Source organism: Pseudorca crassidens, chromosome 21 (genome assembly GCF_039906515.1).
Source record: "Pseudorca crassidens isolate mPseCra1 chromosome 21, mPseCra1.hap1, whole genome shotgun sequence".
NCBI lineage: Eukaryota > Metazoa > Chordata > Mammalia > Artiodactyla > Delphinidae > Pseudorca > Pseudorca crassidens.
The window spans coordinates 19,166,936-19,183,359 of NC_090316.1; the positions used below are offsets into that span (position 1 = coordinate 19,166,936).

At 34.2% G+C, this 16,424-nt stretch overlaps 1 protein-coding gene across 6 annotated transcripts in view; it reads left to right on the forward strand.

Moving 5' to 3' along the window:
* TUSC3 (tumor suppressor candidate 3) overlaps nt 1-16,424 on the forward strand; it is a 182,134-nt gene that overhangs the window by 79,623 nt on the left and 86,087 nt on the right. For all 6 annotated transcript variants that reach the window (XR_010939597.1, XM_067721965.1, XM_067721968.1 and 3 more), the window contains exons 4-5: nt 1,339-1,479; nt 5,361-5,501. Coding sequence is in view for 5 of the 6 variants with exons in the window: in XM_067721965.1 (XP_067578066.1) it covers nt 1,339-1,479; nt 5,361-5,501 (282 nt within the window). In the remaining variant the exon portion in view is untranslated. The remainder of the gene's footprint in view (nt 1-1,338; nt 1,480-5,360; nt 5,502-16,424) is intronic.

The window sequence follows — 16,424 nt, forward strand, 5'->3', positions numbered from 1 at the left end:
GTGAAGAAATTTGACAATCTCTGGCTTGTTGGAGACTTGTTTGGAAAGTAAATTATATGTGATTCCCGTGTGATGGCTGAGGCTAAGTGTCTGACAGCAGGCCAAAAAGTTAATGATGTGTTAGAAGGTGCTCTGCACTAGCAGTCAGGAGTGTGTTGTACCCTGCTTTGTGTAGCCTTGGGAATTTGTACATTTTAATTAGGATGAAAGCTTTGAATTGTATTTTTTTAACTCTAAAATTCTAGGATGTGAAGTGTCTTAGTGTGGAGTTTCTGATTGTTCTAATGCAGGGTACTTCCTCTCCCTTGAATCTTACATTTACATATTGGCTTACATATTGGCTGTAGCTATCTCTTGCGCATCTGTCAAGAAACACGTGAACAAAATGTGGAGGGGGAGAAATCACAGGGAAGAGAGGAATTGGTGACTGCGTTCTGTTCAATTTAATAAAAATTACTTAATGTCCATAACATGCAGGCCCACAGCTGGTACTGCTGTATCTTTACCTTGATGACAGCAAGCATGATCTGATGTTTGTTGTTACTTCAATTTGCTTTTTATTCTCATTATTGGGGAATTCTGAACTATATATTGGAAGTCAGGACCAAAAATCTCTTTGCCTTTCATTTGAAACATTTTTCATAATTCTTGGGCAGCAAGAGTTTAATCTGTATGTATGTTTTGCAGTTTACTCCTCAATGCAAATTAACCTCATATTTGTTTTTAGACATGATATTGTTTATACTACAGTAGTGTTTTATTCAGTATACTTTTCAAATGGAGCTTGCCTTTAGAAAATAGTTATGAGATATAACCATTTTGAGACAGTTGAAATAATGGAGGAGTTGAACAAAAGTCTTTAAAGTTTTAACAAAGAAGTCAATATACTTGAAATTAATTACATGATATATTTATCTTTCATCAAATGCCGGTCCTTTTTCTTTAATAACTGCTTAAGAAGTGAAAACAGTCCATGTACCACCAAATTACAGTGTTTCTATTTTGCACTTTGAACCATTTCATTCTTTAGTTGTAGAATTCTAGAAAATAAAGATGGAAATGGCCGATGAAATAGATGATGCAGCTGAGAATGTGAATGATGTATGTTAAATGTGAAGGTTCGGCAAGCTTGGCCTAATCCCTAAGTTCTTTTCTATTCAACAATATAGTAAGATGACTGAAAACAGTAGTTAAGCTCTGGAAAGCCACTTGGATTTTCATAATAAACGCTATCTTTCCAGAATTCATGCAGGAAAAAACCCCATAAAACGTCAGATGAAGGATATATAAAGATTGGTGGGATGTTGTATTTAGTATGTTTTATCTCATGTTTTACAGCTCAACATGAACTCTGCTCCTACATTTATGCATTTTCCTCCAAAAGGCAGACCCAAGAGAGCTGATACTTTTGACCTTCAAAGAATTGGATTTGCAGCTGAGCAACTAGCAAAGTGGATTGCTGACAGGACGGATGTTCATGTATGTTCATATTCCCTACCAGTTTTAATAACAGGCTAATTAGTGTGGTTTGGTAGAACGTTGTAATAAAGCCACAGGATTTTTTTCTTTTTTTCAATTTCTCTATGGAACATTTCTCCTTGCTTCAAGAAAACTGCATCTGATAGCTGTAAGTTAAACTTTGAGTTAGGTGAATTTAAATGGTTTTTAAAATACTGGCTCTTAAAATATCAGGGAACCATTAAAGAATACATAAGTTAGGCACAAAGTAATTTCACAGGCTAAAAAATATACTGACTGTTGCTCAGCGGTCTTAGTAATCAAAGAAATTCTAATTAAAAAGCCAGATGTATAATTTTTAACTATCCTTTGAGCAAATAAAAATGGGATAATACCCACTTTTTCATGAGCCATGTGAGAAAATGCCACTGACATATACTGTGCTTGGGACTATAAATTGGTGTAACTATTCTAATGGTATGTGTCATGTCTTTATTTTATGGAATTTAACTTAATAACTCCACTTGAAGGAATTTATCTTAAGGATATAATCAGGAATGATTTAAATTCTTAACCATAGGAAAAAAAGTTTAAAGTTCATTTTAATGGAAAAAATCGTAAAGAAATCAAATGTGTAAAAATAAGAGACTAATTAAGTGTGCCAGAATCTAGACAGTGGTTTGCAAGAATATCTGATGTAGAAAGAAGCTTAAGGTATAACAAGTGAAAAAGTAGGTTAGAAAAATAGTATTTATAGTATGACTCAGTAAAGCATAAATATGAGTGTAGATGTATAGACAGTTTATTCAGCAAGTAAATGAACAAAAATGTTGATGATAGTTCATGTCTGTGTGGAGTGCTTAATGTCACCAGAATGTTCTACGGCGAACAATTATAACCAGCTACTTTAAAATTATATTTACCTTAGAAGTAATTCAGAAGCATTGATTTTTACCATAAGGTGTAAACACATTTATTCTCAGTTGAGAAAGACGTCTCTCATATTATACTACCGTCATTGTAAATAAAATAATATAGGTATTAATGATCTTTCGGTGGCTAAACTTACTTCCTAACTCATCAGTTTTTTGGAAATGTTTTGGCAGATATTCAGCTCTACAATGTATCATTTATTTGGTACAAAATATTAAAGGTAATATGGAAAAGTACTATTAATTCTTTATAAGAAATACTAAATTTTAATCAGAAATGATTCTAACCTATTATCATACTTATGCATTGTATTTTTTTACAAATGTGGATCTATTTATAAATAATTTCAAATTAAAAAGTTCCACAGATGAAAATAGTATAAATAGTTCCAGTGTATACCCTTTATCAGGATTCACATAGTGTTGACTTTTTACAACTTTTGCTTTGCCATTCTTATTCTTACCTCTCCTTCACCCTGTCTCTCCACACATACTTACACACCCACACACAGTCTTTTTCTGAACCATTTTAAGGTGAATTGCATCTCCTAAGAAATACATGAAGATGGTACGGTTACCACCTTCACAGATTTACACTGGTATAATATTTCTATTTGAGCTATGGTATATATTCTAGCTTTGTCAGTTGACCTAATACTATCCTTTAATAATATTTTCCCACCTTCAGTACAAGATCGAGTCTAGAGTTAGGTATTACATTTACTTGTCCTTTAGCCTTGTTTAACCTGGAACATTTCCATAACTTATCTAAAACTTTGACATCTTGAAGAATATAATCCTCTCGCACTTTTTGAACTGAATGATCCTTATTTGATTTGCCTGATTTTTTTTTTTTTTGACTGGATTCTGCTAATGCATTCTTGACCACAATACCACAGAGGTCATGTTTTGTTCTAACTACATGTATAGCCCATGATGCCCTCTGTCCCTCATTGGTGATGTTAATTTTGAACATCTTATCATGGTGTCTTTTATTTCTCCATTATGTAATTACTATTCTCCCCCCCCCACTTTCTAATTAGTAAGCTATTCTAATTAGTAAGCTATCTATGTGGAGATACCTTAAGATCATGCAAATATCTTACTCCTCATCAAAATTTTGTCAATATTTAGCATCCATTGATGAACCTTGCCTGATCCAGTTTTTATCATGATGGTTGCAAAATGATGATGTTCCAGTTCCAGCACTTTGTCCATATTTCTAGTTGGCTCATAGCATTCTACTATAAGCAAGAGTCCTCCCCTCTTCATCACTTACTCATTCATTGGTACAGACTCATGAATTGCTTTTTTTTTCCTCCAGTGGTTTGTAAGTTATTACTGTGCCTAAATGTCTTGGTGCCAAAATTGTTCTAGATTTGACTAGTGGGTGTCCCTTCATGCTGGCTTCCCTGTCCTTGTAACATGTCTCCATCATTTTCTTTTAAACACTTTCTTACTTTCTGACATAATATGTCTCAGGATCATCTTGTATCTACACATCTATTCTACCCAGTGCTCAGTTAGCCATCTCTCCTAGAAGGCTTGGTTTCCTCTCATAGGGAAAATGGAACCAAGGTCTGTGAAAATTACAGCTACTTTAAAAAAAGTAGTCTGTATGCTTTGATAGTCACCATCAAAAACTGAAAAGACAACCCAAGAATGGGAGAAGTGTTTGCAAATCATTTTTCTTATAAGGGACTTATATCTAGTATATATGTAGGACTCTTAATAACCGATAAAAAGGCCACCCAATTAAAAAGTGAGCAAAGGATGTGAATAGACATTTCTTCAAGGAAAGTATACAAGTGGCCAGTAAGTACAAAAAAGATGCTCAACATCATTAGTTATCAGCAAAATGCAAATCAAACCCACAGTGAGATACCACTTCACACCCACTAGGGTGGCTAGAATCAAGAAATGATGTCATAAGCAAATATGAACCCACATACACCACTGGTGGGAATGCAAAATAGTGCAGCCACTTTGGTAAACAGTTTGACAATTCCTCAAACCATTAAACATAGAGTTTCTATGTGACCCAGCAATCCCACTCCTAGGTATATACCTGAGAGAAATGAAAACATACACCTACACAAGAACGTGTACAAGAATGTTTATAGCAGCATTATTCATAATAGCCACAAGGTGGAAACAACCCAAATACCCATCAACTGATTAAGTGATTAATGGATAAACAGAATGTGATATCCATACAATGGAATATTCAGCCATAAAAAGGAATGAAGCAGTGGCACATTTTCCAACAAGGATGAGCCTTGAAAAGATGATGCTAAGTGAAAGAAGCCAGTTACAAAAGACTACATATTATATGAAATTCCAGAATAGGGAAATGTATAGAGACAGACAGTAGAGTTATTAGTGGTTGCTTAAGGTTGGAGGGTGAGAGGAATAAGGGAGTGAATGCTAAAGGGTATGGGATTTCCTTTTGAAGTGATTCAGATGTTCTGATACTGACTGTGGTGATGGTTGCACATACCTGTGAATATGCTAAAAAAAAAATTGGATCGTGTACTTTCAAAGGGTGGATTGTATGGTATATGGATTATAGCTCAATAAAGCTATTAAAAAACACCTTTTAAAAAGTTCCAATTCGAAATAATACAAGTATTATACCCCCCATCTCACCTCTACTTTTTACCAGATGATTCCATGTTCCATGGGTGAACCAGAACAGCTCTGGGATGAATATAAGTAGGTTTTGCATATATTTAACTGTATTCACCTAAAAGCGCCTGAAGAGCAAGTCGTGTTACATAGCCATGATGTTTTAAGGCATGTATTTTTTGACTCATAAAGAGCAAAAGGATTGTTATTTCCAGGTATGAAAAGTAAGGTGACACCTTTCTGAATTATGTGTGTTAAAAGACTGGAAGGACTAGAATATGGTTCAGCGAAAAAGATTAATATTTTTCTTTAACTTTAAAAACTTTCATTGTATTCTTGCAGATTCGTGTCTTCAGACCACCCAACTACTCTGGCACCATTGCCTTGGCCTTGTTAGTGTCACTTGTGGGTGGTTTGCTGTATTTAAGAAGGAACAACTTGGAGTTCATCTATAACAAGACTGGTTGGGCCATGGTATCTCTGGTATGTTAACACATTTACCCTATTTCTTTGTGTAATGGTATAAGTTGTATAATATTAACAAAATGAGCCAGATTATTACTATAATGGAAATCAAGTCTGGATGAAAGGAATTAACTTTTTAGGACTGAAGGTGATATAATTTAAGTTCAGTTAGTCTAGACTGTGCTATCTTCCTTCTACGTTTCACTTTTAAAATATAATGTCTTTCCCTGTGTGCTTGGCATATTACAAGTGCTAAATGAATGTATGTTGAATACATTTAGAAATATACTAAGAATTAGTAGTTTGGAGACTCTTACAAACTGAAGCAGTTGGAAATGTACTCATTCAGTTGTTTTTATCCAGCAACTCTTTTCTTGTGTCTCTACTATGTTCCTGATGTTTATTAGGTACTGGAGGTATAAAGGTAAGACATAGACCCTACCTGTACGTAATTCATCGTGGGGATACAAGCTAATCAGAAGACAAATACAGTGTAATGTTACACATGCTGTGATGGAGGTAAGCACAAAATATCATAGGAAGGTCACCTAATCTTGAGTGACGAAGGTCATGACAGGCTTCCTAGAGTGTGTGACATCATTTATGTTTTAGAATGATCACTTTGGTAGCAGTGGGCAATCAATTGAAGGGTATGTCTGGGATCAGGAAACCTGGTTAGGATACTATTAGGAGAATCCAGGTGAACGTGATCCTATTTCAGTTTGTACTAAAAGGATTTTTCTTCCCTTTATGATTGTGCTAAATTAAAAAAAATAATTAGCTAATAAAATGGAAATGTGAACAGCATATAAATAAAATATATTCAGTGATATATCTGATATTTAATAGTTATACTAATTAAAAATATTGGTGTAAAATAATATAAATGGTAGCATAATATCTATATTATGCAAACTTAAATTCTTACTAGAAAATGGAGCTTTCCTAATTATAGTGGATTAATATTTTTCTCTTTGCTTTTTATATTTTAAAGACATATGACTGTTTAAAGCAAAATATAACACTGCATTGATGGATTGGTGGGTTTGTTGTGTGTGCATGACAATAGCATGTTAAAGGATAAATTGAGCTATGTTGTTGAAAAGTTCCTATATTTTACCTGATGTGGTTCAATATCAACTTTAACTTGACTGGGATGAGTTTAAGATACATATTGTAATCCTCAGAGGAACAACTGAAAACATAATACAACGAGATTAGCTGGAAAGCTAAGAGAGTGATTAAAATGGAATACTAAAAATATATAATTAACACAAAGGAGGAATGAAAGGAGGAACAGAGGAGTAAAACACAAGAAACCCAGTACAATTTAAAAAATGACAGACCTAAATACCATCATATCAGTCATATCCTATCAATATACTTATGTACTTTAAATATAAACAGATTTAGTACCTCAATCAAAGGACAGATATTGTCAGTTTGGATCAAAATGCAATAGCAGACTATGTGCTGTCACACAGAATATGTAAAGCATTATTGCTACTCAGTTATAAGACAGAAATCATGGTTTTAAAAAATGACACTCTGTTTATAGGTAAGATGGCATTATACATATGCCAACCTTTTTCTCCTGGTGATATAACTATAAAACGTGGAGAGAATGCAAGGCTCAAGTATTTGATGTTTTTAAAAAGTGTCAGCAGGTAGATCAGGTAAGAACATCAGCTTTCAAAATGACATCTAATTAGAAGATGTTGAGGGTTGATAATTTTTTGTTTACTATTTTGGTTTTTCTTGACTTAAACTCAGTTCAGCTTGAAAGTTGAAAGTGAGCCATGTGGAGCAAAGATATCTAGAAGATATCTGTGGTTCTGGCTCAAGGAGCAGTAAAGGGAATCTATAAAGCTCATCAACAAAATGAAAAGCTTTTGGTGTCATATTCAAAATATTGCTGTGAAGACTAATGTCAGGGAGCTTTTTCCCTATATTTCTTCTAGGAGTTTTACAGTTTCAGGTCTTATATTTAAATCTTGAATCCATTTTGAGTTGATTTTTGTGAGTGGTATAAGATAGGAAGTAGTTATTCACCTTATTTTGTATGTGAATATTCACTTTTCCCAGCACTGTTTATTGAGGGGACTGTCCTTTCCCTGATGTATATTCTTTGCTTTCTTGTCAAATATTTATTGATGGCATATGCATTAGTTATTTGTGAGCTCTCAATTCTATTCCACTGGTTTATGTGATTTTTATGGTGGTACCATACTGTTTTGATTACTGTAGCTATGTTATATAGTTTGATTTCAGGAAATGTGATGCTTCCCACTTTTTTTTTTCTTCTCAGGATTGCTTTGGCTATCTGGGATCATTTTGTGGTTCCATATGAATTTTTGTATTGCCTTCTCTATTTCTGTGAAAAATGCCATTGGAATTTTGATAGTGATTGCATTGAATCTATAGATGGCTTGGGGTAGTGTGGACATATTAACAATATTAATTCTTCCAATCTAGGTAGTTGGATATCTATAGTTGGACACAAGATGCTTCCCATTTGTTTTCTTTAATTTCTTTCATGAATGTCATGTACAGATCTTTCACCTCCTTAATAAAATGCTTAGGAATAGAATTTAACCGTTTTTGATACTGTTGTAAATGGGATTTTTAAATTTCTTTTTTGGATAATTTATTATTAGTGTAGAAATGCAACTGAGTTCTGTATGCTGATTTTGTGTTTTGTTTTGTTATTTGGCTGTGTTGGGTCTTCATTGCTGCACATGGGCTTTCTTCGCTAATCCTTGTTGCGGTGCGTGGGCTTCTCATTGCAGTGGCTTCTCTGTTGTGGAGCATGGGCTCTAGGTGCGTGGGCTTCAGTAGTCGTGGCACACGGGCCCAGCAGTGGCACAGGGGCTTAGTTGCTCCATGGCATGTGGGATCTCCCTGGACCAGGGCTCAAACCTGTGTCCCCTGCATTGGCAGGCAGATTCTTAACCACTGCACCACCAGGGAAGTCCTTGGAAGTCCTTGTATGTTGATTTTGAATCCTGCAACTTTAGTGAAGAAATCAGTGATTAGTTCAAACCCTTTTTTGGTGCAGTCTTTAGGAAGATCATATCATCTGCAAACACAGTTTCACTTCTTTTTCTTGCCTAATTGCTCTAGATAGTACTTTAGTACTATGTTGAATAAGATTGATGATAGGACACCCTTTCTTGTTTCTGATCTTAGAGGGAAAGCTTCCAGCCTATCACAGTTGAACATATTAGTTGGGAGCTTATTGTATCTGGCTTTTATCATGTTGTTGTACATTCTTTCTATACCCAATTTATTGAGTTTTTATCATGAAAGGATGTGGAATTTTGTCAAATGCTTTTTCTATATCAACATCAATTATCATGTGATTTTTGTTAATTGATATATCTCATTGATTGATTTGCAGATGTTGAATCGTCTTTACATCCCAGGGATAAATCCTACTTGTTAATGGTGTATGACTCTTTTAATGTGCTGTTGAATTTGGTTTACTGTATTTTGTTGAGAATTTTTCATGTCTATTCAGCAGGGATATTGATCTGTAGCTTTATCTTTTCGTATTGGTGTAATACTAGCCTCATACAATGAGTTTGGGAGTGTTCCCTCTTTAATTGTTTGGAAGAGTTTGAAAAAGGATTGGTATTAATTCTTCTTTAAATATGTGGTAGTATTTTCCAGGGAAACCATCTGGTCTTGGGCTTTTCTTTGTTTGTTAGGAGGTCATTAATTACTGATTCAATCTCCTTACTTGTTATAGGTCTGTTCAAATTTTCTATTTCTTCATGATTCAGTCTTGATAGGTTTGTGTTTCAAGGGTTTATCTGTTTCTTCTAGGTTATCCAATTTGTTGGCATACAGTTGTTCATAGTAGTCTCTTATAATCCTTTGTATTTCTGTAGTATGAGTTTAATGTCTCCTCTTTCATTTTATTCATTTACCTTGTCACTTGCAATCATTTTTTCCTTCACGTCTGTTTTGTTTGATGAGTGCATAGCTACTCTGTTTTTTTCTTTTGGTTTCCATACTTGTGTGAAATATCTTTTTCCATCCCTTTTTTTGAAATTATTTGTCTCCTTGAAGCTGAAGTGAGATTCTTGAGGGCAGCATATAGTTATGTCTTCCTTTTTTATCCATTCGTTCACTCTGTGCCTTTTGTTTGGATAACTTAATCCATTTATATTTAAAGTAACTTTTGGTAGATAAGGACTTACTAATGTTATCTTATTAACTGTTTTCTAGTACCATATTACAGTTTTAGAGTATTCTGAATTTGACTATATACTTGCCTTTACCAGTGTGTTTAGCATGAAGAATGTTTTTCAGTATTTCTTGTAAGGCAAATCGATTGGTGATGAACTTCTTACCTTTTGTTTGTCTGGGAAAGTTTTTTATCTATCCTTCATCCCTGAAGGATAACTTTGCCAGGTAAAGTTCTCTTGGTTGGCTTTTTTTTTTTTCTTGTAGCATTTTTAATGCTTCATTCCACTGTCTCCTGGCTTGCAAGGTTTCTGCTGAGAAATACACTGATAGCCTTAAGGGGGTGTATCTTGGAGAAGATGATTTAGGGTTGAAATTTGGTGGTACTATGCTGGGAGAACAGTATTTTGCAAAGTGGAGAAAATAAATTAGGGCAGGATTCTGCACGTTTGTGTTTAGCAAATATGCTTAGAGAGAGTAGTTTTGAAAATAAGTCTACTTTTTAGTAACTTTACTGCTGTTAAAAACTATCTTTTTTCCCTCAATTTTAATTACATCAGGAAGGGACATTCCCTAGGGATAACCTCTAACAAGCAAAGCAATCCTTTGACTTTTTCCAAAGACTTTTATGTAAATATACATATGTATAAGTATTTTTAAAAATATATTGTTCAGTGACAGTTGTATTTGTTTCCTAATTGTGAAAATTCAGATTTAATTCTGTTTTGGGGGTTCTTTTCATCAGGCATTATTTCTTAAACTTTCTGCCCCTTTCTTCTTTTCTCCTGGGACTCCAGTAATGCACAGATAGTTCCTTTTAGAGTTATGTAGGTTTTTGTCACTCTTTTCTATTCTTTTCTCTGTTCCCCCGACTGGATAATTTCAAGTGATCTCTACAGATTCTTTCTTCCAGTTGATCCAATCTGATGTTGATATTCTCTATGACATTTTTCATTTTATTTGTCATATTCTTCAGCTCCCAAATTTCTATTTGGTTCTTCTTTATGAATCCTATCTCTCTGTTAAACTTCTCATTTTGTTCATGTATTATTTTCCTGATTTTATGGAATTATCTTTGTGTGTTTTCTTGTAGCTCATTGACTGAGCTTCCTTAAAACAACTATTTTGAATTCTTTATTAGTTGGTCACTGGAAAATTGTACTCCTTTGATGGTGTCATGTTCCTTGAAATTGAAGTCTTGCATTGCTTTCTTCATATTTGAAGAAGTGTACCTCTTCCAAAATTAGGTGGCTTTGGGAGAGAAATTCCTTTCTTCAGTCATGTTAGGGACTCTGAGGCTTTCTCAGATCTTTTCTGTGGATAAGCCTGTTCCGCCTTGTGGGCATACTCAAGATTGTATCCTTTCTCTCAATCTTGTAAAGCTAGGTCGGGTGCTGATAGCCTCCCATTTGCTCACTTTCCCTAGGGTGTTGCTGAATGCTCTAGTTTGTGTCCTTTCTCCTAGTCCTGCAGAGTTGACTGGCTTTCTGCACGTGCCAGTAGCTGTCACAGAGGCTTACTTTCACCACCTTCAGGGTATGCCATGGCAAATGCTGCTTATGAACATAGAAGCAAAAAGTTTTTTAAAAACGTGTTACCAACCAAATTTAGCTAATTCATGATGAATTAATAAGAAAGTGAACTTTCTTAATTAGGTTAAGGGTATCTTAAAATTTCTAGCAAATATCTTAAAAATGATGCCTACAATCACCTGCTTTTCATCATTTTACTAGTGGTCTTAGTCAAAGCCTAAGAACAGAAAAAGAAATACAGGGAACAAAAAAGTGTAAAAGAGATTTACCTAAGATATGATTTGCCTATGGTATGATTGTCCATATGGAAATTTCATCACAATTTATGGAGAACCAATAATGAAATTAATACTAAGTTGAACAGTTTTCTGAATTCAAAGTCAGTCCCCAAGAATCATTAGTAAACAATTTCAATAGATAATTGAAAATATAGTCTCTTTCCCAATAGGAAGAAGGAAAGTAATGGTACTTAAAAATAAAAGTAAAAATAAAAAGTAACAAAAGAGGAAACTTTAATATATATGCATACAAATGTATATGCTAAGTGTCAGTTTGTTCCTTTTGCCTTCTTGCAATAGCCCTTCCTCCTTCCATTTTTCTTTTCAACCAAGAATTAGTGGTGTTTATGACTGAGTTGGATGTGATAGGATAGACTAATAAGCAGCCCAAGCAAATCACCTTAAAGCACCCATCATCTGCAATAATAACTAGAGTCTAGAAATTCACAGAGAACCTCTATGGCTTTGTGGTAGATAGAGAAGTACAAATTTGAAGTTTGGATTTTTTAGAGTAAGGAAGATAAGAGTTTTCAAGGAAAGTGTCAATATTTTCTCACTTTTTGATAATTGAGTTAAAAGAGATGAATTAGTTTATACTCTGTTTAGTATAACTGGATACTATGGATGATCTCAATCACCATAGTCATTACGTTTCAAAGCGTTTTGGGTTTTGCTCAGGTTGCTTCATTCAGTAAAACTACCCAGTTTCTTGGTAAAAATACAGCACTTCTTTCAAAGTGTTGTTGGAAAGTTAAAACTCCTTTAGTATTTCAACATCAATATACCAAATTTTGTCACTGTTTCAGTCTACTAAAAAACTGTCTACTTAAGATGTAATCCTGTGGCTAAAGTGGACTCAGATGACATTAGCATGCCTTCTTCATTATTCTCTCTCCTTGAGAAGAGCCCCAGAATTATTGTTGAAAGTTAGTAATAACAGGCATTACTGTTTACTGCATCGCTTCCTTCTTTTGGGGTATGTTTTATATGCTTATTCCCTATAATAACTATGAAAAGGAATTTGTATTATCCTCAAACAAGGAAACTAAGATTCAGTAAACTCAATTCGCAGAAGCTCACACAGCTAGAAAATGGTTAACTGGGATTTGATTGTGTGTGCGTGTCTGACTGACTTCAAGTTCTGTATTCTTTTCACAGTGCTGGGTTCTCTAAATCTGGGCACGTGTCTCGTATGCCGGATGTTTAACCCAGGGCATGCAGTGAGCCATTAGGACTGTAAATAAATGCCTAAGAACATTTATGTGATGCATATATGTTAGTACTCCAACAATCATTTTCTTGCACCTCTGCTACATCATGCAGATTTGTTTTTCTTCTTTGAATCCTTGAAAGCTAATGTGCTTGGCATAACAGAAGATATTCTAACAAACATTCACAAACACATACTTGAGAAGGAAATCTGGGCAGGTATATCTGCTCCCCAGTGGCAGCCTTTCAGAAGTCAGTAACAGGATGCAGAGAACAGACATGTTTTCAAACAATACATTTGAAAACTACTCTGAATATAAAATGTTCATTTGTGGGGTTTTTTTCTTATGGCTTATGAAACTATTCAAGTCACTTAAACAATGAGGTCAGATAAATAATTTGAATCTCCTTTACCATTTTCTGTCTGATAGTCACCATTACCACCCCAAACTTGCAAACTTGATTTTTGTTTATAAAGAAAAACTATTTTTAAGTGAAAAACTGGATTTGTTCAATTCCAGTCTTTTTTAGAATCCTATTCTTGGGATATCCTTACAAAGTTAAGAGGCTATCCAAAATGCTGAAGCATTTATTCAGATTCTTAAACATCTATTAAAAGCAACCAATATCCCATTTTCCTTTGGAAATGAGAATATATTTTAAAATAATTTTTGGCAAAGTCTTGTCATCTGATTTGTAGAAACTCTGATGAAAGCCTTGGATTGCACAGTAAAATGAAAGCTCCTAAAATAAAAATAGTAATGAACTATACAACAGCAGACCACTTCTGTAATGAAGAAATTTATATGCAAAAGGAAAATAATGAGGAAAAACAATTCGGTAGAGAATTTCTAGCCACATGCTCACTTCTTAGTAAAGAACAAGTCTACCTACAATTAGCAGTTGTGTCTTACCACTGAACCTGTGCAGAAGTACTTCTGGGATTACTTAGACTGTATTCTGTGGCTGGTAATTTTTTTCTTTTTCATTATCATATTCATATTATTGTTTATGACTCACGGGATTAAGAATGAAATGTATACTGGGGAGAGAAGGCTATTCATAGTGCTTTAGGGTGTAGGATAGAGACAAAGCTTGCAATTGCACAGGGGAGGTAACATATGGAAATGTTGAAACATACATAGACATTGGAGCTTCCTGGTTTTGAGTTTAAAAAAAAAAAATAGGTAAAGGAGTATTCGTAAGTACTTCCTGGTCTCATGCTTCCTAAGGGGAAAAAAGTGCTTGTTAACTACTATTTAATAGGTACTGATGATTGCTTATGGAGCTGAATATACATTGGTTCTGTTTTGGTTTAACTTGGCTTTCCAAACTTCCTCCACCCCCTAAAGATGGAGGATGGTGGACAATAAGCATACACAGTACGTGCTTCATGGTGAGTTTAAAGCAAAATGGTTGAGTAAAGTATTGAACTACACAAGTACATAACTTCAGGGAGTGTAGGATAGATATATAGTTTATGGTCTTCAGGAAGAAATGTTGTCTAGGAATATCAAAATGAGTTAAAATGTTATGTTTTGTAGCCCTTGAATGCAGAGCTTCATGGAAGGCTAATGCTCTTCAGAGATGGCTGTCATTTCAAACCAGAAATATGAGTGTGAGGAGTAGTTACATTCATTAAAAACACAAAGAAAAACATCCTAAGAATCTGCGAGTAAAACCATGAAAGATAAAACATCATTTAAAAGGTCTAATAACCCAAACCTTATTATTACAGTAAATCTCAGTAGGATAGAAGCTGTTTTCTGCCTTTTAACACTGATGCTCTGCATTATAGGATGATTCACATACCTTAATGTTTCTTCTGTCTCAAAGAAATTATATCAGTTTAATTATGTTAGTTTTATGAAAAACTAATATATATTATTACACAATTTTCACAATTCCTGAAAGGTTCTTTGGTGTCTATACATTATGGTGTATCAGTAGAAATGTATTGTTTTGTGAGTGCTCTGAAGTCAGGGCAGCTCTGACTTCAAATAGAGTGGAATAAGCTCCTTTTTCTTTCAAATTTTTCTTGAATAAAATTATGTACTTTGTAATATCATAAAGGTACGATCTTGTGGCATATTATTTTGTTACCTTTCCAAGTGAAAAGCAAATAATTGCTGATAATATTTGTTTGAATAAAAAGTTTTTCCCATCAGGCAATTGAATCATTTGCCCATTTGAAGACAGGTATGTCCATTATTTCTGTGTATTTTTGTTTGGGTCAGGAGTATGGCAACAATATAATGAATTAATATCTTCTTAGGGTATATTTTTCTTAATAAATCTAGCACTTAATTTTCCTTCAGGAGGATAGATAATGTTCTCACTAAACTCGAAGAACATTTTAAAATTACTCATAGATAGATGGACCTGCCTTTTTTTTTTTTTTTTTTTTGCATTTGAATGTGGTTGTCTGAGTTTTTTGCTTATTATAAAGTCACCAGTAAGCCTCAGTGTGAAGATCCAGTACATGGAGTGACCACCTAGCTTCTATACTCCATTTATCATAAGATTTCTCAATAGAGGGAACATAATAAAGGCCCTACATGACAAGCCCACAGCTGACATAGTACTCAGTGGTGAAAAGCTGAATACTTTTCCTCTAAGATCAGGAAGAAAGCAAGGATGTCCACTCTCACCACTTTTGACATATTCAAAGTCCTAGTCAGAGCAATTAAGAAAAAGAAATAAGGGACATCCAAATCAGAAAGGAAGAAGTAAAACCATCACTATTTTCAGATAACATAATACTGTATATAGAAAACCCTGGAGACTCCACCAAAAAACTACTACAGTTAGTTAGTAAATGAATTCAATAAAGTTGCAGGCTAAAAAAAATCAATATATAGAGAGCTATGTGGCATTTCCATATACTAATATCAGACTATCAGAGAAATTAAAAAACCAATTCCATTTACAATTCATCAAAAAGAATAAAATACCTAGGAATAAGTTTAACCAAGGAGTTGAGAGAACTGTACACCAAAAACTATTAAGATATTGATGAAAGAAATTGAAGATGATACAAATAAATGGAAAGTTATATAATGCTCATGGATTGGAAGAACTAGTATTGTTAACATGAACTACCAAATATTATACTACCCAAAGCAATGTACAAATTCAGTGCCATCCCTATCAAAATTCACAGAAATAGAAGAAATCCTAACGTTTGTATGGATCCATAAAAGACCCTGAATAGCAAAATCAATCTTAAAAACAAAGTTGGAGGCATCATGCTCCCTGATTTCAAACTTTATTACAAAGCTGTAGTAATCAAAATATAATGGTATTGGAATAAAAATGGACATACAGATCAATGGAACAGAATAGAGAGCCCTGAAATAAACACACACATATGTGGTCAATTAATTTATGACAAAGTAGCCAAGAATATACATTGGGGAAGGACAGTCTCTTCAATAAATGGTATTGGGAAAACTGGACAGCCACATGCAAAGGAATAAAACTTGACCCCTACCCTTACCCTGTACACAGAAATTAAAATGGATAAAAGAGTTGAATGTAAGACCTGAAACGATAAAACTCCCAGGAGAAAACCTAGGTGGTAAGCTCTTTGATGTTGTTCTTGGTGATAAGTTTTTGTATTTGACATCAAAAACCAAGGCAAAACAAGCAAAAATAAACAAGTGGGACTACATCAAACTAAAAAGCTTCTGCATAGCAAAGGTCGACAAAATGAAAAGGCAACCTGAATG